Genomic DNA, 27,167 nt, shown 5'->3' on the forward strand with positions numbered 1-27,167 from the left:
ACCAGCCTCGCGTTGCCGATCCGCCGAATACAGTGGTCATGTTCATGTGCTTACGTACATTGCGTGTGCGCTGTTCTTCGCGTGACCTCAGCAGGTCAACTCTACATTCGGCTCGACCATTTGGGATGGAGGGGAGATTGAATGCTTTGCATCACGAAACAGTACATGTACATCATGATGTATGTCATTTTGGTGCGCTGAATACGCTGTGCTACAAGATATCAGTTTTGGTGGACTGTTTTTAAATTTGACAAAAAAAGGATCCATCAGTAAACAGTCCACCAAAAGTAACATCTCGACACAGCGCAGCGTATTTAGCGCACCAAAATGACATACATCATGGTGTATTTTCAAACAAAAGTTGTCAGAAATGTTTCTCAGTCCCAAATTAGTTTGTTGCCCAACATACTTGTAATGACTGGTCATTGTTGAGCTTATGGGAACGCTGGCTACAGGGTTGTACATTCCCTTCATGGGCTTGAGACATGTGAGAAGGTGTGTTGGTTAGTCTTTGACATACGTGTGTGTCGTATTGAGATATGACTTGTCACTACAATTCAAACCACACACAGGGTATTCATTGATTTCTATTGTTTGAATGACACTCAGAGTTTCCTGAGATGCAGACTGTTTCTGAAGGACAGCTGACCTTTGTTGGAGAGTCCTACTACCAGTCACCTACTGGACCACCTGATGACGAGGATATTGTCACTGACTCCATTCACTTCAGGAAGGTACTATGAACCAGTGTTGTAGTCGAGTACTTTTTTTCCGAGTACCGAGTACTGCCGAGTACTTATGTTGCCAAGTAAGAGTATGAGTATTTGTACCTCCGAGTACAAGAACGGGTCTCCGAGTACGAGTACGAGTACAAGTACTTGCATTTCCGAATACGGTCATAGGGCAAATGGTTCATTGTGCGAATTGGCCCAGGCCCAGTCGACCGATATACGGACCCACTCACAGCTAGCTGTTAAATGTGTTTGTCCGGACTTGTACAGAGGAAAATCAGGAAATCTCGATTTCTCAACAAGCCAATCAACAATTTCCAACAGAAAGAATTGATAAAATAAGGCCATGGTAAGTGAAGCTATAACATTTTTTCCCCGGAGTACTGCTATTCGAGTACGAGTACTTTAATGATCGAGTACAATTTCGACATGTCGAGTACGAGTACTTTGCTGCCCGAGTAAGAGTACCGTCATTTCAAGTACGAGTACCTTGACATTCGAGTACGAGTACGAGTACTAAAAAAAAGTACTTGAGTAGTACTCAAGTCTGAGTACCGAGTACAAGTACTACAACACTGCTATGAACTCAATTTAATTATCTTTCTTATGTCATTTTCACATGCTCTTTATTCACCATTCATAAAAACCTAAGACAGTTTACCCATTCCTATTGGTCGAGAGCCCGACACGAGGCTGGTTTTAAATGGTTGATAAAGCCCGGCTGGCTTGTCTTGAACACTTCATGAACTTTTGACTCCTTTGAAATCCGGTGCCTTTTAGTTACCGTTTTATTGGTTGAACGTTCACAATGCACACGTAGGCATGCGCAGTACTACCGGTGAGTCAGAATCTCATAGTCCTAAATTCACAATACACTGGCACAGCTGCGTTGTGCGGCACAGCTGCGTTGTGCGCCACATTGCGCAGTATGTGCGACGCGTGTCCCAATCTCCATATAAGGAGTTGTTTACGACTCTCGTGAGACTGGACATACCATAATATTGCTAGAGGGGTGTCCTGAAAAACATGAGGTAAAATTGTTGAACAAAATCGTTGGAAATGTATAATTTTTGACTGGTTTGGGACTAGTTTTAATTGGACCGAGACATTTTGATTATTTGACCAAAAAGGTATTTATGAATGGGAAAAAAATGTACTTGGCCGGTATTAAACACTTTGTTTAAGACCGGTTGGAGCACGAATCTTAGACACCAGGATAAACAACTGTTCTGAGCTCCAGTACAAAATGCACTGAGCGGACTTGCCTTAATTGGTTAGCCGCGTGATGACGGGCATTAATACCCGTTGGCTTGCAATCGCGAATTTTCCAGGTATGCCATTGTGTTGGGTTTTTGCATGACATCTAAAACGGAAATATTCATAAAACTGTAAGCAAAACTACTTCTTATTTAAGATATAATTGTTCCAAATTATTTAAGAAATAAATACTTCAGGATATAACAGATGGTATTGTGCAGTTTTTGTCGTCATAGATGAAGTATTTACCCGGGAAATAAACGTCAAATTTCGAGGAGAACACCGTTTACCAAAATTTCGTTTTTAATGGGGCTTTTATTAAAAAGGTTTAGAGAGATGTGATGCCGAACCGATGAAACAAAAGCGACATATCATTGTTCATCTTAAAGCTAAAGATATTGTGCTCGGCATTACCATGGCTATGTAGTCATTACTTATCAGAATTCAATAATAAAGACCGAAAGCGTAGACTCATGAATATTCAAAAATATAATTCGCTGGCTTGACAGACTTCGAGGCCAGATCGGGCGCAGAGCCTTGCAAATCTGAAAGCCACCGCGCGCAGTGGTCTTTGTTGAAAAGTATTCATGGTATTTGCCACCAGTACAGGCCGTTATCACGCGTCTAACCAGGAGTTGGGCCGAGTCGTTTATCCTGGTGTCTAGGATCTGTGGTTGGAGTCTGGATGCTGATAATGACCAGTATTTAATTAGTTGCGTCACAAATCACACTTTTGGTCACAAACCTGGGATGTATGGATGAATGCGTACACACCGATGTACAAATGTAAGCAATACCCCACATACTGATTAGAGCTACTAACTAAGAATTAGAATTTGATGAGATCAGGTTATTAGTAAGCTTTTTTGTAATGGAAATCTCCAACCACACAGCCAGTGGCTACCACATGTTAACAATACTAACAATATATAAAGAGTTTTAATTGAGAAAAGGAATCTGTTGATGTTACGTTAAAACTGTGATAACTTATAAGAAGGGAAATAGCAAGATCTTTGCAAGTTGTTTCACAATTATGGTAGTATGGGGGAAGAAACTTGAAGAGCACTTCATTGTACAAGTCTTTGAAACACACACAGAATATGGATGAGAGGTGGCTTATTTGTTATTTCTTCTGTATCCTTACATGAATTAGACCTTACTGAGCTGTATATTTCATTTTCACTCTGATGCTAGCCGCAAGATGACCATCTGAACTTTGATATGGCATCCTTGAAGGAAGAGATTGCTGGCAACTTGACATGCATGAGGACAGCACCTATGAAAGGTATGATGCAGAGGCAAAAATAAGACATGAAAACTGTTAGGGAAAAAGAAACTGCGATAGGTGCATGACATGTAGCCTGCAATTCAATGGAAATTATTGAGACAAATATGGTCAAATGATTGGCAAATGTCAGTCTTTATCCAAGACGTTAGGTTATCGATAATGGAGTGCTATTGCACTGTACAGTGTAATACACATGTGACTCATTTTGAGGTCGTTGATTGGTTCCCTTGGAAAGTCTAGGAGTTTTTTTTTAACCGGTCCGCACCGGATGACGTGTACACCCGCAAAGGTTTTGCAGTATTCGGAATGGATGACTCAGGGAGCGAGGCCGGAAATATCTGTCAGCGACCCGCCCGCCAGATATATTGGTGTGCTGCCCGAGGGTTATGGCTTCAACCCACCTGGCTTGAGGTCGAGTGAAAAGTAATCCATCGCCTCGTTCTGTTCTTGTTAAAATAATCCCGGCGTGAACTGGTTAAAAAGTTACCCTTCCCATGCTGAATTCCCAAGACGCTAGTTGGTTCCAAATATTTCATGTGGGAGGGCAGAAACTGCGTAACAAACAGTACACAGCGCCCGCATTAGGTGATCCACAATTGATTACTAGCTTTTGAAGCAAGACTAGGTAAATGCCTAGTGTCCAAAGAAATGTTGCACTAATCCTTAAACCCTATCCTGATACAGTAAAAGAATTGAAAGCGTCAAAAATAAACCCAATAGAGTACATCTCTTCCAACCTTAAGAGATATTGTCTTTACCTTTTGTCATTCACAGGATCCCATGAACAGACCCATTGTTACCAGAAGCTAGTTCAAACTTTACACTCGGTGCCTGACGCTCAGAAACTGGCAGAGATTGTGTCTCCAATGTACCAGCTGCCACTGTCCAGGTATGCAATTCATCATGTCCAGGTAGTGTTCTCATTTTAATTAATTGTTTGAACTTGTGTGGGAAGAAGAGGGACAAGCCATTTTCAAGCACAACTCAAAAACAGTCTTAAATAGATATAGTCCATCATTTGTAATTTGTGCGTTTTGTTCGTTTGAAGCAACAAAAGTGCACAAAAATCTAAAGAAGGGTACTGAACAACTAACCTGATGAAGTTTCAGCTCAGCTTCAGCTGTATATTCCGAGAAAAACAGCATTCTAGGATCTCGATTTCAAATCAAAAGTTGCTGAATCATGTTTTGAATTGGGCCTGAATTCAGCGTCTGAGACACGTTCTCACTGAGCCGATTGCAGCTGCGCAATGTCGCGCACTGATCCGACAAATCATAGCAACCGCGCGCTCGTGTGCGTCGTGCCAATGCTTGCGCGCGCTTCACCGAATAACAAAACGAACTACTAATTTAAATTTCCTACGGTGCATTTTAAGAAGCACCGTTGGAAAGGCCTTCTTTCGTTGATTACTTAAAAATGACAGCTTCCCAGAAAGAATAATTTCACAGGGAGTTTAGTCCCCTTACTATCTTTCAACCAAGTATGTTTTTCAACAATAATTACGCCAGTTACTTTTCGGATAGCTGCAAATGATGGACTATAGCTTTAAATTCCGGTACCAGCAGGTCGTTTTATGCACATGGTTTACAACATTGCAAGCCCTAAGACTATCGCTTTAGTGTTAAAGGATGTATGTTCACAGCTTCATTACTCCTGCACTATTCTAAGATTTTGTGCGGTTGTAACCATTTCTTTTCTCAGACGTGTTCGTGACAAGCAGGACAGGCTGAACATGCTGGATGCAGTTGCTGAGATGCACACTGATGCCTCCCAGTCGCTCCTTACTGATCTCATCCTCCTGTCTCCAAAACCAAACAAGGAGCTGGTAGAGAGACTACTCATTGCCTCTGCTGGCTTCACAAACACTATTTCAGAGGTAGTGTATAGACTCCTTTCTAGTTGTTTCTTAGAATATAATTGCTGTCTGTCTATATGGCATTGAAATTTCCACATGATCAGAGATGCCGCTTTTCCAGTTTTTAAAAAAATCTCCCAACTTTCTGTTTTTTCCTGCTGTCAAAATAACTGGAAAAAGAGAAGAAAAAGTGCATTGTTTTTTTACCTCATTAGCGCTCTTGAGTTTAGTTTATTTAGGCACACGTATGCACGGCACGTTGTTCATTGAAGTAGTCTTAAAAACAAGTTTTTGTTGTTGTCGAGCCTGCATACGATACAGGCGGCCTACTTGCACGCAGTGTACAACGGCGCCTCACGCATGCTTCACCGTGCTAAGCACACGTAGCATTCAGCCTGTAAATAAGTCTATCATTTCAGAGTATCGGTGGTTTCCGATTGCAGTGATATATGTGAATACAAAAGACGCCGGGTACCAACCATGTTTTCGTTGCGCGCATCGCGTAGTGCAAAGGTCATGTACACCGACAGTGTTGTGGAATCGTGCATGTTTTGTGTCAAATATTAGTACGTTGGAAATTCGGGTAGGCAGAACAAATAATAGGAGTATGGAAAAATGCAAAGTGATTGAACGAACCGACAGCTTAAAGAACATAGAAGCAAAAACAAAGCATAAATGGAACTGGGCTTAGCTACAAGATAAAGATGACAACGGGGACTTTGTGGCAGAGTGGCTTTTTTACAAAAATTTATGTTCTGTTTTTTCCAAGCAGCTGTTCCGTTTTTTTCAAGCAGACCAAGTTCCCGTTTTTTTCAAGCAGACCCTGTGGCATCTCTGAATGATGATAGTGTCCAAAATTAATCGTAATCCATTCTCATTTTTGATAATTTGTTTTCAGCATTACCTAGAGACTGTAGAAGACATCGCCTTTCATCCTCAAACATTCCCTGGTAAGGTTTGGAATCTTTCCTGTCTTGAAAGACAAACAAAATGAAACTGCATTTTAACCCAGATAATCCAGTGGTTTAATTTGTTTGTAATCCCAGTAGCCCCATCTCTACTGGGCACAATGCTTTTAAAGAAAAAAGGTGCACTTACTAAACTGAGTACGAGTACTTGTACTTATGAGTACGAGGACGAGGACGAGTACTGTACATGTACTTACGAGTATGGGTACGAGTACAAGTACTTGTATATCCGAATACGGCCATACGGCAAATGGTTCATTGTGCATAACTGGGCCCAGTCAAACCGATATACAGACCCACTCATTGCTAGCTGTTAAATGTGTTTGTCCAGACGTGCACAGAGGAAAATCAAGAAGCTTCGATTTCTCCACAAGCCTATCAACCATTTCAAACTGAAAGTATCGATAAAATAAGTCTGTGGTATAGCTACACTATTTCCCCTGAGTACTGCTATTCGAGTACGAGTACTTTGATATTCGAGTGTGAGTACGAGTACTCCAAAAAGTACTCGAGTACGAGTACCGAGTACGAGTACTACAACATTGAATAATATACAATTTGTGTGGACTGTCATATCCTTTGATCCATACTGGCTGATCCTCATTGAAAGAACCATTATTGTAAATCTTTTTGTTACAGAATCCCTAAAAGACCCTGAGATACAGAGGGTTGCTGTGCTGGTACTCGGTGCCTTGGCTGGTCACCGATGGAAGGCTGGATACAAATCTCAAGCAGAGTTCATTGTCCGCAAGATTGAAGATAAACTTGGTGTGCACGGTCAGTTACAAACACATTTCTGTAACCCTAACCTTCCCAAATGCTCCAAAATCCTGTTTGCAAAATGGAGGAATTTGGATCATTTTGCAGGATTGAGGTTATATGGCAAAAGTGTGTAACTGATTTGGGAGCATGCACTGTGTCAAGGTGTTGGGCTGGACCTTGTGTTGTTTCTGCTCAGCTGTGCATAAATTTAGCCCTAGATTATACCTGAAATCCTCTGCACTAGCTCCAGAAAATTGCTGGCTCTGCCTCAATATATTGACAATGATTGCCATAGGATTTTGCAGGATTGAGGCAGTCGTCACCCCTCCAGACAAGGCCCACATTCAAGAAATAACGGAGGGTTTTGGAGGTTGCATCCTAGCAAAAATGCCGAGGGAGTGACGGTTTAATTGTGGTTGAGAAACTTCAACGGGCAGTTACTTTGTATGTGAATATTAAAATATTTGGACTTGTTCAGTTGGCGATTTGACATTATCTGTAGGTAATTTGCAGTTCCTTACCAGAAACCACATTTCCAATGATAATCTCACTTTTAAAGGGAATATACATCATTTGCTTTTGCTGTAATTTTCAGAAATGGATGGAATTGGGGGGTTGGAAATATATAGCAAATATAGTTACACTGACTTTTTTGAGGTTTTGGGTTCCAAAATGCTATAAAAACCAAGAAAAACAATCATTTTCCTGTAGTCTGGTTCCCTGACTCCATATAAGAAGAAAAAGAGCAGTTTACATACATTGGGGAATTGTAAGGTCAGGGAACCAGTCTAGCTGGCTTGTACCCGTTCATAGGTGTGTAATCGATTGCAAACAAGTGCGATGGTCAATTGGGGCCAGTATTTGTAAAAAAGCCATTTTTTTCCAATGCTGGTCAGCCGACCAGCATTGGAAATTGATACAAAAATACCACTTTTCTTGAAAATGACAGTATACCAGGTGCCATGATTTTACAGGATGCTTTACACTGTCATTCACTAACAGTCCAGCAAGGTATTTCAAAATGATTTGGTAGTTTTATTTTTTGATGTTTGCAAATGTTGTATTTTCCCTTTAAAGGTATTTTTATTTGTTCCAGACTTTTTGGAAATGTCTTGGTCACTGGTCAACATTTTCTTTAGAAAAGATGTGGAAACCTGTCAAACCAAGAATATGCTGGAAAATTACATTTTGAGTTTACTGAAACATGATCTATTATCACATAGTGAGTCAGCAAACATTATCACCATGTATCCTGATGTATCTAGTGACTATAGACTCTACAGTTTGGCTTAAAAACTTGGACCTGTTGTAATTTGTTAGACCGGCCCGGCTGCTCATTTTGGCAAGTGTTGCAGGTTGTAGTGTTGGGCCCAACATGTTCACAAAATACCCTCAGGGTTTACTGTTAAACTAAACTATTTAGAAAGCAGGAGGTCGTGGGTTCGAGTCTCTCCCAAGTGATTTTTCCAACTTTCACTGGGGAGGTAACACACTGAGTATACAGTGTTTATATGTTGGTGAAGGGCAAAACCTAATATTGATTTACATCACCCCGACGCAAATTCCATCTTATGATAATTAAATGCAGTACCCACTGCTACATGTACATCAGATTCGAACTAACCAACTGATCCAGCAAGACCGGTGGTCTAGTGGTAAGACGTCTGTACTAGAAAGCAGGAGGTCGTGGGTTCGAGTCCCTCCTGAACGATTTTTCCAACTTTCACTTGGGAAGTAACACGCTGAGTATACTGTGTTTATACGTCGGTGAAGGGCAAAAACCTAATAATGATAAACTACTCATCTTTCATTTCTGACCTTCTTAGATCCCTGGGCCTATGAGAAGACCTTGACGTCTCTGACTGAGGATGACCAAGAGGAGTTTCACCATGACACGGTGGCATTGATTGAAGCTCTGGGCAATGCTGGGCTGCATTGCTCCTTCCCCCACATCCAGAGCTATACCAACCACAGCGCTACTCATCCACTGCTGAAAAGGGCTGGCTTACACTCCATGAGGGACTACCATCATGATACGGTGAACAAAATGTTTATCCTGTAGAATGACCAGACTGTATACAGTGGAACGGGCCCCATACCGAACAACGCTATACCGAACATTCGGCAATGCTGAACATCATCCTTGGCTCCCGATTTTTGTCTACAAAATGTACCAAACATTGTTGTTGAAAATTGTTAACATAAGAGTGACAAGTGGCTATTATTTTCCCAAGGAATAGAAAGGAAAAGCCACCATTGCTGTTGGTAGTAAGCTCAAAACCTGTGTAATTACATAATTCAATAGTTGGCACATTTTCAAAGTCATCTTTCAGTAGCCCAGGCATGCAGGGTGAAGTTCTGAAGGGCGCTATTTGTTGAAAGTGAGCACCGGAGCACCAGCAGCTTAAAATCGCTATACCGAACGATCGCTATTATGAACAATTTCTGTGGATCCTGCGATGTTCGATATAGTGGCATTTCACTGTATACCCTTTTATGTCTAACCTAACATTATATATCCAGAATAGTTGCTCAGGGGGCCAACTTTTGCAATGTGTTCTTGGGACACTTTGGCCCAGATTGCACACTTCTAGTTGAAAAGATCATTTCAAGAGTGAAATATAAATGCTCACACAGCTTTACATTAAAACCTTACATTTTTCTGAGTTTTTATCTTGACCTCTAGATTTTGACCAATCAGTGGGCGCTTCTGTATCGGGTCTTCGTATGACATTTCAGGTGATGACCTGTTTGTTGGCATAATGCTGTGCTAAGTGAGTTTCTGTGTTCAAGTAGCGCAATGATATTGTCTCCTGGTCCTATCTTCACAGGCAGCAGGGATTCTGCTGAAGTCAGCCTTAGATGAAGATGAGAATGAGCATGTCAGATATGAGGCATCCTTGCTTTACAAGAATCACCCGATGGGCGGTGACCAAAATCTCTCCAAGTTTGTCACCCCAGAAGAGTGAGTAGGAATACTGTTATGCCCACATTTTGTCACCGTTTTAACAAAGTGACACATATATGCACACAGATGCAAAACTGAGTTTTGAGAAAATTGCGTTTGAAGTTGGTGGATTTTTCAATTTCCATTTTTGTGTACATTTCTCCCCCAGAATTGAAAAATATATAACTGAGACAATGGCCCAGTAGTTAAATAGCCAAAAACAATTCTCTCTGCTCACAAAATCGTGTTTAATTAGAAAATATTAATTACTAAAGATATCCGTTACTTCGTCAAAATGGAAAATCTACTTCTTCACACAAATTTGGCATATGTTTGTACACAGTGCGTGCCCGTATTTAAGTTTATACATTTTAGAATGCAGGTGCGTCACTTCATCAAAATGCAAATCGTGGAGGCTTCATATTTCTAAATATAGCACACGTGTAAGATCAATGAGACTAAGTGACACATAGAGATCCGTCACTTCGTCAAAACGAAAAACGTAGTGTGTAGCACTTTCAACACTTTGTGCAATTAGCGTAATTAATGAACGATGGAATGTTGTGTCTCGAAATTTGCTAATCATGTAGAGGACATCATAATATTATAGAATATCCCAAAAATCTCAGATTTCAGAAAATCTCAGTTTCGGACAGATGTGTCACTTCGTCAAAACGGTGACGATTTGAACAATAAAACACTGTGAAAATGAAGGCTTACTTTCAGAATGTGCCAACAACTGAGATACCCTGGTATCTCATACATATGGCCTCTGAAGCCTTCATATTCGTTTTCATGTCTGGATTTGGTCAGTGTATCACGATGAACAATGTAACAGAGGTTTTGTTCATCAACATGAAGAACAAAGTCAGAAGCCTTCATATTGCGGAGATTTTCTCTGCTCAATTTGGAAAATAGATCATGATATCAAAATGAAGGCCGTCAGGAGTTGTTATGTCCAGTGAATCTAAGATCTTTGCCATATCTTCTCCACTTACAGCCCCTCTGCTTCAGCTTAACCATCATGGTCTTGCAGACCCTGTTGCTCTCTTTATTAAAAGTATCAGTTTTTGTTACGTCCTAATCCTTTGTCGAGAGAAAGTGGCGATGAAGCCCATAACGGATTGCTTGTATGGACTTCTTTGTATAAAACGCTCTGTCGTCTCTCCTTAGACCGCCATAAAATCGCTATACAAACTGGTCAAGTTCTGCATGGCTGTATTAAAGCTTCTACTACTTCCAAAGAAGAACCAGCATACTTCGCATAAGATTCTGGTTCGCAAACAGCAAGTTTAATTTGTTTCTAAATTTGTATTTGTAGTGTCAGAGGCATGAATTAATTCCACAATATCTTTGTCGTTAAGCAACACAAAATTAAATTAGGTTTTGCCCTTCACGGACGTTTAAACACTGTACACTCAGTGTTGTGAGTATACAGTGTTTAAACGTCGGTGAAGGGCAAAACCTAATTTAACTTATATCACCCAGACGCAAAATTCCATCTTACAACACAAAATTGTTTGGAACATCTGCCATTGTGCTTGAATGGTAGTGCCTTGTCAATGGAGGGCGTTTTGTACTGCTGTATAAAAGGCATGATGTGATCTAGCGTGCAATAGATCAAAAGGGGTGGGACGAAAATGCACCATGAATGGAACCAAAAATGCTCGGTCTATGACGTAGGCCGTGCAGTGGTTTGATTAATAAATGCCGCATGACCTACAATCCTCCAATCAAATGACAATGATCTACGCAGGTGTTATAATTTATTGCACTCGCTATGACAATATTGCACTCGTCGTCGACTTGTGCAATATTGTTATAGCTCGTGCAATATATTCTTGTATCCACCTCCAAGCCATCCATTATTATATATTATTATCTGATATTTGTAAATACCATTGTTATTTTCATTCTAGATATTCTGCCGTCAACTCCTCCCAAGACGTAGCAACCACTGCAGTGAGTGTGCCCTCTAGACATCGCGTGAGGCGAGGATTCTGGGAAGGAATTGAATTCAAGTTGGCCAGTCCCTCCATCCACTGGAATAAGCTCATCGGCAGTCCCAAGACTGGGGCTGAGTTTGGCTTGACTATTAAGAATGAACTCGACTTGAAGATTTGTACGTATTTCAGACTATTTCAAGCATTTTTCACATTTTTTTGGTGTTAATTTGTGAAGGGGGGTGTAGAATTTTGTAACCTAATGTTTTAGTAAGAAAAAGCACATGTGGGACAGTGTGTTATTACAGAAAAGGTACATACTAGAGTTGTACTTAAACAGAAACATAATAATTCCTGACCGCACGGCTAATTAGTGACCCATAACCCATTCTTAAAGCTCAGTCCATCATTTGCAGCTATCCAAAAAGTAACTGACGTAATTATTGTTGGAAAGCATACTTGGTTTAAAGATAGTAACGGCACTAAACTCCCTTCTTTTTGGCAAGCTGTCATTTTGAAGAAAACAATAAAAGAAGACCATTTACAAAAGACACATTTTTGGAAATTACTGCTACAGTTGGCTCCCGTTATAGCGAAAACGGCTAGAACGAAATTCCGGTTATTACAAACAAATACCATTGTGCACAAGTCTATGGGGAAAATTTCGCTTAAGACGAAAACGGACAGTACGAAATTCCTGTTAAAGCGAAAGGTTTTGGCGACCCGGTTGCGTAAAAATGCATTGTTAGCGACCCATTTATAACGAAAGGTAATCCTGGCTCACGTTTTTTTCCGTTCAATTTGAAAGCAGTACAATGTATTAGTAATCAGCAGGTGTCCGTCTTGTGTGAGTAGTTTCATGTTGCCGACGTAGATGTATTCAGATGGAGGTGCTAATCGGTTTGCCGGCGCACAGTCAAGTTAATCTCGCGCTGCGGTTAGGCCTGTCATCGCAGTGTTGCAAAGATGCGTACCAGTCACCCGAGCCACTTGCACATCGCCATTGTGCCATTAATCAAAGACGTACTGCGACCTTTGTGAATGGGCTTTCCCAGTTTGTACCTAATTCTGCCGGTTAACAACAAAGGCCCATCATCAAAGTGTTCCGATGACGAGTGCCAGTCACCCGCACCACTTGCACATCGCCATTGTGACATTCATCCAAGACGTGACCTTTTCCAATATGTACCTATTTCTGTCGGCTTGCATTAATGAAAGGGAAACAAGAGCTCAGATTGGTCCAGCGTAATTACAATGTCTTTTGTCATCGAGTCGGGCAGATATTGGATATAAGGGGTGTAGAATATGACAAGTGATCATTACGATTATCGTACTTCTGAGCTGACTTTTGATACTTCTGAGCTGACTACTGATACATCATGACTTCGATCAAGGTTAAGCGTAAGGGGCTGTCCCTCACAACAAATCCTGCAGTACCTCTCCAGTAGGCAGCAAGACAAGATGTCACAGCGGAAGATAACGACTTCTTCAAGGTGTAACATCACCTTCCAGATAAATCAAACCAAACGGCTCTTTTCAGAGCCACCACATTTTCAAAAAGATTTGAATCCCGACTCGAATAAAAATAATGAACTCCCACCCTATTACCCGGAGCAAATAAAAATAATCCCCCTCCCCCAAATAGAACCCCTTATAAAAAATTGGAAATTAAATAAAACATAATTTACCCTCTCCCTCCCCGGCACAGATTTGATTTGATTTAAAAAAAAAAATGTAAGGTTAAACAAAAATTACAAAAAACCCCATTACAAATCCAAAATAAATTAAACAATCTTAGACTATCCCAAAATTCTCCAAAACGTAATTTCATTTTAAAATTATTCACGACCTCCCATAAATTACTCCCCCCTCCCCAAAAAATATTTTCTTAAATTATTTATTAAATTATAATCAAAACTTTGCCTTTGCACCAGCACAAAAAAAGTTAAGCTATTTCGTAACTTTTAAAAAAGGAACCTGCTGGGACGATAAGAAACTGATCACCATCAACGCTGGACATTATGCATACATATGCAAAGCTATGAATAAATGAACTGGTGCACGCCAATGAGCTTGTCCGCTTGCGTGACGTTGAAATCGTCAGACGTTAATATCCAATCACGATGTAAGATTATGACATCATCACTCATTAGGACGCTGACTCATGAGGGCGCTCTACCAATTTGTAAAATTTACTCAGATCACGGACGGACCGTAAAATCTGGAACGTAAATGGCAAAGGTTTCTCGGCCATGTGCTTGAAAACGCTTATCACATTGTCACATTGAAATCTGCAAGACGAAAGGACAATACAATTTAAATGTCTCTCCATGACACAATTTGTGCTGGAGAGATTACTTACTTTGAACATCGAAGTGATCCAGGTGGTGCGCCGTTGACTTCCTCATCGATGATCAAGCAATGAAACGTCAGATCTTCGTAATGTTTATTTTATTTTATTTTCGTACATTAAACATATTTTTTTTCACTTGACACAATGATACATTTTAAACATTATTTTTTATTTGACAAATGACACATAGAGAGCATGTTCTTAATTGCTTTCATTTTCAAACAGAAAAAGTCATTTGGTACATTACGTACGTTCACAAGCGTGCACAATAGGGCCAATTCAAGGTGAACAATGGACGGGAAACATTGTACGATATTACGAAATTCGGATACAACGAACATTTTGGCCGGTCCCGTGGTTTAATAACGGGAGCCGACTGTAGTAGTTTGTTTTAGTTCAGCGAGTTGAAACGATGCACGTTCGCTCGCGGTTGCTATAATTCATCAGTTGAGTGCGTGACATCCCGTCGCTGCAATCGGCTGAATGAGAACATGTTCTGGCTGCTGATTTCGGGTGCAATTCAAAACACGACTCGGCAACTTTTGATTTAAAATTGAGATCCTAGAATATTGTTTCCGCGGAATATACAGCATTCAGTGAGCTGAAACTTCATCAGATTAGTTGTTCAGTATTCTTCTTTAAATTTTGAGCACGTTTGTTGCTTCAAACCAACATAATGCACAAATTACAAATGATGGACGCTACAATCGGTCACAAGTCACTAAAATTTGTTATTTGACGTGTGAGTGACATAATTACAGAGGTATGATGTCAATTGTGTTTTACGAAAACATAAGCCTTGTACAAAACAAATGAAAACTTGACTTTTCTGTTTGTGTCTGACAGCTCCACTGAGTGGTCACCTGAGCGTGGATCTATTTGACGAGGCTTATGCCACAGTTGTCGTTGGGCTTGTTGGGTTTTCAATGGACATTGCCCGGGCTCGATTCTGCTTCAATGGCTACATTGATTATAACCTCAACATACTGCAGGTACATTTAGCTTTGTCGTATCTTTTGTATCACATTGTCACATATTTTAGATGGATTGGCAACATTCATGGTGGTTAAGTTTGTGATTGGACCATAGTGCAACTTACTTATTTTGCTGACTTCATTCAAACCTCCAAATCTCATTTACATGTATGATAGCATTACCTATACCTAAAACTTAAATGTCCACGTGTCACAAAAAGTTACCGAAACAGCCCTGTGTTTGTCCACAAACATAATAATAATAATAAAATAAAAATATTCTTATATAGCGCCAAATCCTTCAAAAAGACGTTCAAGGCGCTTAACTCTTTCGCTAAGGAATTTAATTTACCTTTTTCGTCCCAACTGGACGTAATTCAAAGCTGAAAATTCCGCCGAGCGTCGATGTGGGCGCCGCCATCTTAGAATGTATCTCCGTAAACAAACTGCTCACAATAACAAAAAGCGCACCCCGGCCAGACGGAGAGCCGCTGGCAGCGGCTCGAACTAGGGTCAGAGGTTATACGATATAAATTATGTAGATATTGCCCACGTCATGGGGACATCATGTTTATTCATAGCGACGCAACCGAGCCGCTGCCAGCGGCTTTCAGTACGACCTGTACAATTTGTATGGGCCGCTGTCAGCGGCTCGCCGTAGCGAAAGAGTTAACAATCATTAACAAAACAAAAAACAAAAAACAAAAATTTAATCACAAATATGAAAAACCTTTAGAAATTACATATTGTTACACTAATATTATTAATAATCAAATAATATAACTACAAGCACATTAGCATTAAAACCTAAGAACAAAACTAATCAAGCAAAAGATACGTGTTAAGGAAAAAATGGCATATGAAGGACCTATAGATTAATGTAATGAATGATAAAAAGACAATAAAAATTTAAGAAGGTGACAAGTACAATGTATAACAAGACCATTATTTAAGACAATGTATAACAAGAACATAGTCTAGTTGTCCTTTTTTTCGTTGCACGACTGTTGCACGCGTTTATAAATTCAGTCAAATCAATGGGCGATAAGACGCAAGACTTGGTCGCATAAATGTTCACATGCGAATTGTTTTCTTAATAAACAAAATACATAAATACGTTATATGTTTGGCCATAATGTCATCTGATGCTATGTATTGTTTCAATCAGGAGTTTGGCGTGGAGCGCATTAGTGACTTTGTCAAAGCATACGATCTCATCGTTGGGCAAGTAATTGGAAACATCCGCAGGGCAGTGGACATTGTTGTTGGTCTCTTCAACGGTGACATAAGCATCTCTCAGCTATTTGACGACTTTGTTCAAGCTCTGGAGAACATCCCCAGTAGCATTACTGTAAGTATGCAATGTAAGACATAGTTGGCAGGCTGTATTACAATGTAATACACTTAAAACATATTTTGTGAAAAAAAGCAGTTCAGAATTCCAGCTTTTGTTTCATAGCATTCTAAGACAGTTTAGTGGGGCTGCTAGACACATCAATTATTTGCCTTGCAGAAAAAAGAATTACCAACCAAAATGCCCTGCAAAGTTGAGTGCATATTATGGATTGTCAGCTATTTCTTGCTTAGCATATCAATCCGCTAAGCCTGAAATAGAGCCCTGATATGACATAACGTGTCATATTCATATATTTACTTGTGACAGGTTCTCAGCTCATTGGCTAAGCATGTAATTTTACTAGGCAGCTGTAGATTAAAGGTACAGTCCATCATTTGCAGCTATCCAAAAAGTAACTGACGTAATAATTGTTGAAAAGCATACTTGGTTTAAAGATAGTAATGGGACTAAACTCCCTGTGAAATTTTTCTTTCTGGCAAGCTGTCGTTTTCCAATGATAAAGACGCATCGTTGGAAATTTCCGTCAGTAGTTCATTTTTCTATTCGGCGAAGCGCGCGCAAGCCTTGACAGAACGACATTGCTTTAATTCGTGCATGCCATCGCGTAGCTGTAATCGGCTCAGTGAGAACGCTGAATTCAGGCCCAATTCAAAACATGACTCAGCAACTTTTGATTTGAAATCGAGATCCTAGAATATTTTCTCAGAATATACAGTATTCACCGAGCTAAAACTTCATCAGGTTTGTTGTTCAGCACCCGTCTTTAGATTTTGGGCACTTTTGTTGCTTCAAATGAACAAAATGCACAAGTTACAAATGATGGACGCTACCTTAAATTGCATGGGTCCTTACACCTGTTTCAGATTGGCATCTGGAGTTGTGTGTAACCGAATAGCATTAGGAGCTACATGTACTCGGCGGTTGGCCAAAATAGATTTTCGATTGACTTATCTGAGGAATCAGTCTGAAGAACTGCAACAGTTGATTCACTTAGAAGCTCCAACCTGTTTCATTGTCAAAGAGTTCTTATAAAAATTTGGTTTGGTAGAACTCTGGAACGCAAGTCTTAAACAGGTGGGATCTCAATGGAAATAAGCCTCTGCAATTGGCTTTCTGGGCTATACCAGACAAAATCAACTGCTCTTTGTTTCTTATATTTGTGTGTTGTTGGTTTCATCTGAATAAAATAATTAAAAAAAAGGTGTATTAATTCGCTTACACTGCTTATGAGGATTGTCTTGTAACGTTTTGAATGATTTATGTTCTGTACATAGAACGTGAGATCTGTGGCTACCAAGGCTGTATCCAGACTGTCTCAGTTTGATCCTGATCAGCTACCACCATCCTTCAGAGGTGTCATTAATGTGGTCAACAAGGCTACTCAGTTATTCAGTGATATCAAGACAGATGTCATGGAATTCTACCAGGTCTTTATGAAAAGTTGTAGTTGTGTCCATCACAAAGTCCCTCACAAGTCTTGTCTCAAGTCAAATCAAACGCAGATCACAAACCAAATCACAAGTCATTCACAAGTAAGATAACAAGTGACAGGGGAGGAACAATGACAAAGGAATGCCTTGGCAACCATTCAGTGAAATACCAATGTAGCTTGACTGCGGGCTTGATGACTTGTGATGAACTTTGATGGATTGTGTGGACTTGACCTAAACCCAGATGATAATAATTATCTTCAAGTAGACTTGAATCCTCGATCCTGATTGGTCGATCCATGGCAACAAGCCGTGCTATATTTAAACCATGAAGCACGGCCATGGTCCGAACTGCACTCCGCGTATTGCGCTATTCCAAGATGCGCGCGCCATTCCGTACAACACGCACGTGTTTTAAAATAACCGCTGAAAAGTTCCTGTACAGCATGCGTGTGCCATCTTTACTGTGCGTCAAGTTTGCTTGAAGATAATTTTGTTGTCCCACTCGCAGTCGTGGAACATGGCAAAATGTAGTGCGTCTGTGTCCCAGGTACCACTCGGCCTACGCCCTTTTGGTATGTGGGGCACAGAGGCACTACATTATTCCGTGCTCCACTCGCACTCACGGGATAACTAATATTAACTTAAAGCGAACTTGAATCGTACTATTCCTGCTGCACACATGTGTAATACGATAACCACTGTCTACAGCGTTCCATCTTTTCTGTGTCTGAGTTTGCTTGAAGTCATTCCAAGAACGCAAGTGGAATGTAGAATAATGTAGTACATTTGCATTCAATTTGCCACAAGGCAAAAGGCTGAATGGTATATGATTATACAAATATTGAGTGGTTCAGCGTGGAATGGGAGGAATATTATTGCAAGGTAAAATCTGGACTTTTCCATTTCACGAGGCGAAGCCGAGTGAACTGGAAAAGTCCACATTTTACCGAGCAATAATATTCCTCCCATTTCACAATTTAAAGCCACTCAATATTTGTGTTATATAACTGACGTATAGATCCTTGTCATTTGATATATTTGAACTTTTTTTCAATACGAAACTGGAGGAAAATTTATTTCTCTCTTCCAAACCCCCCCTTCACGAAAATGTTTGAACCCAACACTGTAGTGCTGGCTCTTTGGAACAGTACGCGCTACCAGCATGCATTTGCACACAAATACCGCATCATGATCCTAACTGTTGAATAGTATTTCCCATTCCCTATGGGCGGCTAGTACTTTTTGAGCCGCGGCATGAATGGGAGCAATAACGAATGCCACGTGATGTGAGTTCCACCAATCAAATGACAAGGATCTGTATGTCGGTTATATAAACACAGATGTGCTACATAGTATTTTAAAGAAACAATTAAGGTCCTGTTACACACATTGATGATCAATTGACGTAAATTTTGGATCATCTGATCTGATGAAACAAGAAATGTCAGTCGTGAAGTTGCAAAGCAAACCAACTACTTGTCACATTGATAGCAAACAATATGTTGTGTATTCAGGGCAATATTTAGCCAGGACATTGTGGGAAAATCATTGATACATGTGTATCTCTTATCAAAGGACTTAAACTGCATCTAAAGGAGTATCTAGAAGCTCCAAAATTGGTCTGCACCCGATTTCACCAAACTCTTCGTAACTTACGATGCATCGCAGCGCTGCGACGCGTCGTAACTTTCAGATGCGTCGCAGCTGCGACGCGTCCTGCGATCCATTTCACTAAACACGTCGTAAGTGCGACGCGTCGTAGGTCTATTTATAGCACAACTCGGTGACTGTTTTATGTCTTTAGTCAGCGTACAGTAAATAGTCGTCTGATATTCAACAAAGAGTCGTCGGATCTCAGCTCGAAATTTGTTAAAACGTAAAACAAAATGGCGGCTGTGCGATGCAATTTTGAAGAAAAACAAGCTCTCATTGGACTGTATAGCTTCTTTGAAATTTCAACTCTAATCATGCTAATATCCGGTCTTATTCATAATTATTCAATGAATTTTCTTTTTACAACTTTACACATATTGCCTCGGTATTATAATCTCGTTAATGTAATGTTTGTGGCATAAAACTGGCTTAGAAATGACTCTTCTTATTTTGCGATGACCACTAGACACATCGTAACTTGCGACGTGTTTTAAGCCGTTGTCAAGGAACTTACGACGCGTTCACCACATCGCAACTTTCGTGAAGTGGAAGATACGACGCGTCGCAAGTTGTGACGTGTTACACGTCGTAACTCGAGTTGCGACGCGTCGCAGCGCTTCGTGAAATCGGGTGCTGGTCTTTTTGCTAAAGAGATTGTATTTGTTGGTTTATGAAGGATCAATTTCACTTGTTAACCAGTTTGCGCCGAAGGCCGTGTATACAGGCAAAAGTTTTGCGGTATTTGGAACGGATGACAGATAAACACGCTGGGAGCGAAGCCGGAAGTATCTGTCAGTGACCCGAGGCCACACTGCGAGGTCAGAAATACGAGTGTGCTGCCCGAGGGTGATGGCTTCAACTCGCCTGGCTTGAGGTCGAGTGAAAAGTAATCCTGCGCCTTGTTCCGTTCTTGTCAAAATAATCCCGGCGTGAACTAGTTAATGCAATATAAGGAGTAGAGGTAATGGATCTTGACATGGATTTGTATCTGTACAGGCCGTCAATGAAGCCATCACAGTCACGTTGCCCTGGGCAGCAGAGCAAATCTGGAAGGCTATTACTACAATTGGAGATGCCATTGCAAATCTACTCAAGTCACCACTGAAAACCATCGGAGACATCTTTAAAGGAGTCCTCAAGTGAGTTTGCAGTCTTTTTTTTCCCTTACTGGTGTAAATTGTATAAGTACTGCTGTGCACTGGCTGGTGACTGCTAAGACCTTTCACAAAATTGCAGGTATTGCAAAGCATTTTGGGTACGTCACTTTCTATGAACAACATCCGTGCATTTTGTGAGCAAGGGTCATGTGCACCAGGAACGTGCTGACCCTGGGTATACAGTCCTACCCTCATAAGAAGAGCACTGTTAATACAACATCCCGCTTATAACAAGCAAAATGTTAGGTCCCAAGCCTCTGTTTTTCTTAGTTTTCCATACTGATAATACAAGGCACCTGTTATAACAAGGTAATTTGTAAAGTCCCAAGGACCTTGTTATAAAGGTGTTCCACTGTATACAGAGTTGGTCACGTCACAAGGTGAAGCTGCAAAATAAACTCTGTACTGATGACGTCTTGCTTTTTTTTCACTTGTGCTTTTCTACGGGAGCCTGGTGGGGACGACGGTTTCATAGCCCGTAGAAAATCGCACACATAAACAAAGTGTGATGTCATCAGAACAAGGGTTTATTCTCCCACATTCCCACTATTAAATGAACAGGCATCTTTATTGATATCTATAATTATAGGCAGATCATCCAATTTTGAATGTTCTTCCTTATTTCATAGCATCAAGACTGCAATTACTGAAATCATCAATGCCATGAAAGAGGTGGAGAAAGCCAACTTTTTCAAGGAAGGTGAGACACTCTTATTACTGAAATTAGTTCATTTCCAAAGCACAGGTCCAGGCATGCCTGATTTTGTGTTGGACAGTCGACTTACTGATGGTAAGATGGTAAGCAGTCAGAGAGGGTACACTGATTGAAGTCTCCAAGGATTAATTTTGCTGCATCAGGTGTCTGCTGAAGGTGGCATGCTAAGGCACTCCTTGGTGTGCCACTGATGTCAGAAACACATGTTACCCAACCCAGCAAAATGATTCAAAAGTCCTCGTTGCATTTACAGAGTTAGCACCCTTTCTACGTTAAGACTTACTCTGTGGGAGCTGGTCACATATAAACGTTGCAATTTAAAAAAAAAAAAAAAAAAAAAAAAAAAACCAAGGCAAAAGCAAGGACCAGAATCATTCCATGCATTCCATCTGCTTTCCAGGTCAGAGACCCTACTGGTTTGATCTGCCCAAGGTCATCGGTGATATGCTCAAAGAATTAAAGGAGCATCTCGGCAACATCAGACGAGATCTTAGAGTTTGGGTGGATGAGATTGTGGGTTCCTCAGATCCCATCAAGAAGCTGACAGGGGGAGCAGTGGATTCGGTAAGGGTAGTAACTCTCAGGATGCATGAAATGAAGAATAATTTCCTTCTTTGCAAGAGCAATATTCCTTTTTTGACAAGAGAGTTACATTTGGACATTTTTAATAATTGAAATTAGAAAACACATGAAATGCCAAATTTAAAATACCAAAGTAAATCATAAAACACTCGCATATTTCTAACTGAAAAATCCTTTTTTTTTTTATTAGTCCGGTCACATGCTGATATAACAAGTTCTGCCAAAACAAACAATTGGCTACAATGGTCATCCAATTTGCATCCCCAATTGTTATATATTTTATCTACCATTAATTAAAACGTCTGATGATCAATACTCAAATTTTTTTCACCAAATTCCATAGTATTTTTAAAGTTGCTTCAATTCTACAAGCTAGGGTGGGAATTTTTTTAATGTTTGATTATTCAACAACCATATTTTATGTGTGGTCAAAACTAAGGTCACGACGATCAGTTCTGCCACAAGAGCAACAGTTTGTTCCTGAGTGATGAAGAGATACAATTGTAGCAAGGTGTCCTGCTGACGGACACAAGAACTAAGATCCCTTGGCTTGGTTTGAACTCAAATTTCAAACAGTCTACACACACTCCACAATTGTCTTCCTGGCCGATCCAATCTCTGTCATTTCAGTCTTCTGTTTCACATTATGTTTTTCTCTCACCACTGTAGCGCACATTGAGGAGGCGAGTCCAAGATGAGATTGAGTCCATCTTCCAAGATTTGATGGAACCCATACAGCCCATCGTGACTCTCCTACAACCATTCTTTGAGCTGTACGACCTTGTGTTCAGCACTGTTGATGCTGTCAAAGAAGCCTATCAGACACTGAAGGAAGGGTGAGTGTGTGTGGACGTACAACTCAACACTCAAGATTACTAAGCACCAAAATGAACGTGATGAATGTTTCTTTTAACTGCTTCTTGGTTGAGTTTGCTGAGCAAGAAGTTTGCTGAGCAATATTTTCTGCTTACTGACTCCACTAAATTAGGCCCAGATCATTCATTCAACATATTATCTTCAAGTAAACTTGAATCCTCGATCCTGATTGGTCGATCCATGGCAACAAGCTGTGCTACATACAACGATGTAGCACGACCTCGGTCCATACCGCACTCCGCGTATTGCGCTTTTCTAAGATGCGAGCACCATTCCGTATAACACGCACGTGCAATAGAATAACCGCTGAAAAGTTTGTGTACAGCGTTCTTGTTCCAACTTTACTGTGGGTCAAGTTTGCTTGAAGATAAATTTGTTATCACGCTCGCGTTCATGGAATACGGAAAATGTAGTGCGTCTGTGTCCCACATACTTCGGCCTCGTGGTATGTGGGACACAGACGCACTACATTATTCCATGTTCCACTCGCTCGCGAGATAACTAATACTGCGATGTTACGCCACATGTACTGGGTTGTAGTTTTATCAATCACAGGACAACTGCATGTCACTAACAAGTCAGATAAATAGTGTCTTTAGTAAACAGTTCACTTGAGTAGCTTGTGACTTGACTTGAGAGTGGGTGACTTGTGATTGTGAGGACTTGTCTACAAACTCCTGAATGTGCATATGATTGGGTGCATCATAATGAAAAGTAGCGCGCATCTGCTCAACCGGAAATGTCCACACAAGCTTTAACGTGGGGAAATGACCACAAAGATAGCACATTTTTACACTAAATTCCTTGTATCTTCAGAACGGACAGTCGCACAAATCTGGGGGTTGCAGATTATGAAAATTCATTCTTCTGGCTTTAAGTCTATCTATGTCTGGCTTGGAAACGCAGAAAAACCACTGATAATTTTTTTAATGAAAATGTGGGGTATGAGGCAATTGCCTATGGAACGGAACAGAAAATGACCGTTTGTGACAGACCTTTGAGAACCCAATGTCAGAGCACACTGGGAATAGCGGTTTTGTAAAGAAGATGAATTTCTCTTTCTAGAGGTCAGTTGTGTGAGTGCACGTGGCCAGCGTGTCCCATGGGGCATGCAAACCGCTAGGTCAATTGGGCAAGCCATGGAGCTGTCTCACACACATTGATCTTTTGCGCGTTTGGGCCCCAAACTTTTCATTGTGTCCTATCACATAAACATAGATGAAAGATGCACATATTCAAACATGTTTTTCTGTACATCACGTGAAGTTTAATTAAATGCATTCACTGTATGGCACTTGTACATGGGCTTTACTGAGACGTTCAGTGTTATAGATGTCTTTAATTGGTGTAAGGATCGGAATAAGGGCAATTTCATATACAGAGCGCCACCAAGAGTTTGCCACAGAGAGTCAACTGTAACATTTTTAATAACATTTATTTCAATGATGTCATTCATTACAATAAATGTACAATCATGTATAAATTTCAAAGAAGTCAGTAGTAATATATGATAGTTATGTACACAGTGATTACTAATAAAGTGTAAGATTAATTGAAAACATTTAGGTACAAGGTTAAGCAGAACGCTTTTGTGCCCTTACCTATGGACAAACATACAACCAAAGTACAGTAATAAAGGACCAACAAACACAACATGTTCAAGTTAAACACATTTGTTTAAGTTAACGGTCGACAAAACATGACCGACGTGCCACGATATGAACGAATGTCAGTAGACAACTCGAGGTAATATGTTAAAGATCAGAGAATGGCGTTCTGCCGCCTTTAATTAAAAAACACCATCTTGATAAAAAGAAAAGAACAGATCAGACAGATCCTTGAATCATACACTTACGAAACTACTGACCGGAAAAAATATCAACTTCAAGTATCCCGCGCTGCGAATTTGTCAACCATCTGCCACAATGCACTGCGAAAAATTAACTCTCTGTTGCAAGCTCTTGGTGGTGCGCGGTATTTGGAATTGCCCGTATTGCCATAGCTTGGCTCTTGTGTGAAAGCCTGTTGCAAAACAAAGACGTGATGTTTATTTTTTTTTCAGTTACCAAAAATCTCAAGCTCTTGTCATGAAACTGTTTGGGCCTAAGGCCCACGAGAGATTTCCTAGGAAATACCGAGAACCTGGCTCAGGGGAGTGTGCATCAGGAGGTTTCTACCCGACTGACTCGGCTGGATATTATGAGAATCAAGGTGTAGATCTGGAAATTTCAGCAGGAACAAAGGTGCGTATTTTATTCTGAATCACCAGCATTTGCAAATTGAACCTTGCTGTCCTTGAGCAAACCACTTTACACTGTTGTTCCGTCAAGACAGAAGTGAATATGACCCTATATTGCATGTAGAAATTTATATGTGATATACCTTGCATTTTAAATGTTACTCTCTCGGTAGAATTAAGTGATTACATGTTCTCTAGACACAGTGATTAAAATTCAATTCATAAATACCTAAGACAGTTTACCCATTCCTATTGGTCAAGAGCCTGTCATGTGGCTGGTCTTAAATTGTTGATTAAACACCGGCTGGCTAGTCTTAAACACTTTTCCAGTGGCACATGAAATTTTGACTCCTATGAAATCGGGTCCCTTTGTACCTTTTATTGGTTGAACATTCACAATCCTCAAGTAAGAATGCCCAATACTACCAATGAAACCGTATTTCATAGTCCTAAATTCACAGCTGCATTCTGCGAGCAGTACACGCAACACACACACACCAATCTCCATATAAGGAGTTGTTTATGATTACTCATGAGAGGCACAAACGGTGTTTAATAAAACATGAAGTAAACTTGTTGAACAAAATCGTTTGAAATTTATAATTTTTTACTTGTTTTGACTGTTTGACCAAAAAGTTATTTATGAATGGGAATAAATATGTGCTTTGCCGGTACCAAACACTATTTTTTAAGACCAGTTTGGAGACTGGACGCTTATAATGACCATTGCCTTTGGCAATTATCAGTGTCCAGCCCCCAAACTGGTATTAAACACAGTGATTAAAACTGGCCAAGCACACATTTATTCCTCATAGATCTCTCTCGTAGGACGCCATCTTCGTAGGAAAATTACAACTGCGTATTCAACACCATCGGGTGCGTGTGCGCGCAGTGTGCAAAATGTTCTAAACACGCGCGCTTGTTGCTCTACATTTTTTTGAAATACGGCGCAGCCGATGCACCTCACACAAATTTTACACCCAAAATGCAGATGCACGTGACGATCTGTAGGAAGTGACGTTATCTGAGAGAGACCTATTCAAACCCAGTTGGCGACATTGCTGCACAGAATAACAGCTTATTATCAGCTTTGTGCATTGTCTAGTTTTTCATTAGTTACTTTTATCTTTTTGTTGTGTTGTCTTTCAAAAGACCTTTATCCTGGCACCCTTAAAATTGTAAAAAATAGTAATCAAGAAAACATGAAAATAAAAATGATAGGTTACTATAGTAAAAGGAGGTATATACAGTCTTTCATTTTCCATTCCCAGAGTTATCTCAATATTTTTGATGTCCAAATACTTTGTTGGTTTTTGTTTTAGTTGGTGGCACCATTTTCAGGCGTCCTATTCAAGAGTGCCGGTAAACCCAACCAGGTGACTCTGGTAGCTGGTGGTGGGGCCTTCCGAAACATCAAGATCTTCATTGACAACATCGAGCCCAATCGCACCATCTCCGAAACTGTGGGAGTGAATGTAAGTAGAAAAGAGACTTGATTTGGTACACGGGTTGTCGTTGGTGGGCCCTCATTTTGGATGGAATCATTTCAGTCATTTTTGTCAGTGACAGGTCACCATGCAATGAGCTTAAAGTTGCAAGTTGTAACTATGCAGTTAAAGGGGACAAAGCCACAATTCAAAGGGTTGGCCTATTTTCTTCATTTTTAGGTGAACCTCAATCCAAGATTCCTCCTATACCTTTCCCTTAGTTTTGTTATTCTATTATAGAAAACCTTTTTTTAATCCATTTTTGTGTCGCCTAAACAGAGGTTTGGGGGACACTTACCAGCCCTAAATTCTATATCCCCGTGTCCCTGTCTAACCGTATCTCTGTATGTATGTTAAAGTTTAGAAGTTTTTGAAAAAAAAAGTTTTCACTTCTACGTGCTTTCATTGATGTTGATGAATCTAGGATGCAGTGACCTTTGGATGGGAAGACACAATTCGTCAACAGATTACTGAGGTCAAAGGTCATGTAGGAGTCATTAGAGGTCATTGTTGGAATGTGTTTCAAATGTTTCTTTATCTACAGAATTTGATGGATTTTCATGCAACTTGGACAGAGGGATCCTTGGGTG

The 27,167-nt window shown here is 40.3% G+C and overlaps 1 protein-coding gene across 1 annotated transcript in view; it reads left to right on the top strand.

The window, feature by feature from the left end:
• LOC119733124 overlaps nucleotides 1-27,167 on the top strand; it is a 197,386-nt gene that overhangs the window by 26,655 nt on the left and 143,564 nt on the right. Inside the window, exons 9-26 of the mRNA XM_038206700.1 lie at nucleotides 610-734; nucleotides 3,183-3,273; nucleotides 4,051-4,165; nucleotides 4,978-5,152; nucleotides 6,030-6,081; nucleotides 6,739-6,876; nucleotides 8,688-8,899; nucleotides 9,693-9,826; nucleotides 11,728-11,930; nucleotides 14,951-15,096; nucleotides 16,247-16,429; nucleotides 17,710-17,862; nucleotides 20,518-20,660; nucleotides 21,308-21,378; nucleotides 21,794-21,957; nucleotides 22,645-22,811; nucleotides 24,914-25,094; nucleotides 26,413-26,565. Of these exons, the coding sequence (XP_038062628.1) occupies nucleotides 610-734; nucleotides 3,183-3,273; nucleotides 4,051-4,165; nucleotides 4,978-5,152; nucleotides 6,030-6,081; nucleotides 6,739-6,876; nucleotides 8,688-8,899; nucleotides 9,693-9,826; nucleotides 11,728-11,930; nucleotides 14,951-15,096; nucleotides 16,247-16,429; nucleotides 17,710-17,862; nucleotides 20,518-20,660; nucleotides 21,308-21,378; nucleotides 21,794-21,957; nucleotides 22,645-22,811; nucleotides 24,914-25,094; nucleotides 26,413-26,565 (2,606 nt within the window). The remainder of the gene's footprint in view (nucleotides 1-609; nucleotides 735-3,182; nucleotides 3,274-4,050; nucleotides 4,166-4,977; nucleotides 5,153-6,029; nucleotides 6,082-6,738; nucleotides 6,877-8,687; nucleotides 8,900-9,692; nucleotides 9,827-11,727; nucleotides 11,931-14,950; nucleotides 15,097-16,246; nucleotides 16,430-17,709; nucleotides 17,863-20,517; nucleotides 20,661-21,307; nucleotides 21,379-21,793; nucleotides 21,958-22,644; nucleotides 22,812-24,913; nucleotides 25,095-26,412; nucleotides 26,566-27,167) is intronic.

This window comes from Patiria miniata, unplaced genomic scaffold (genome assembly GCF_015706575.1).
Source record: "Patiria miniata isolate m_02_andy unplaced genomic scaffold, ASM1570657v1 HiC_scaffold_1, whole genome shotgun sequence".
NCBI lineage: Eukaryota > Metazoa > Echinodermata > Asteroidea > Valvatida > Asterinidae > Patiria > Patiria miniata.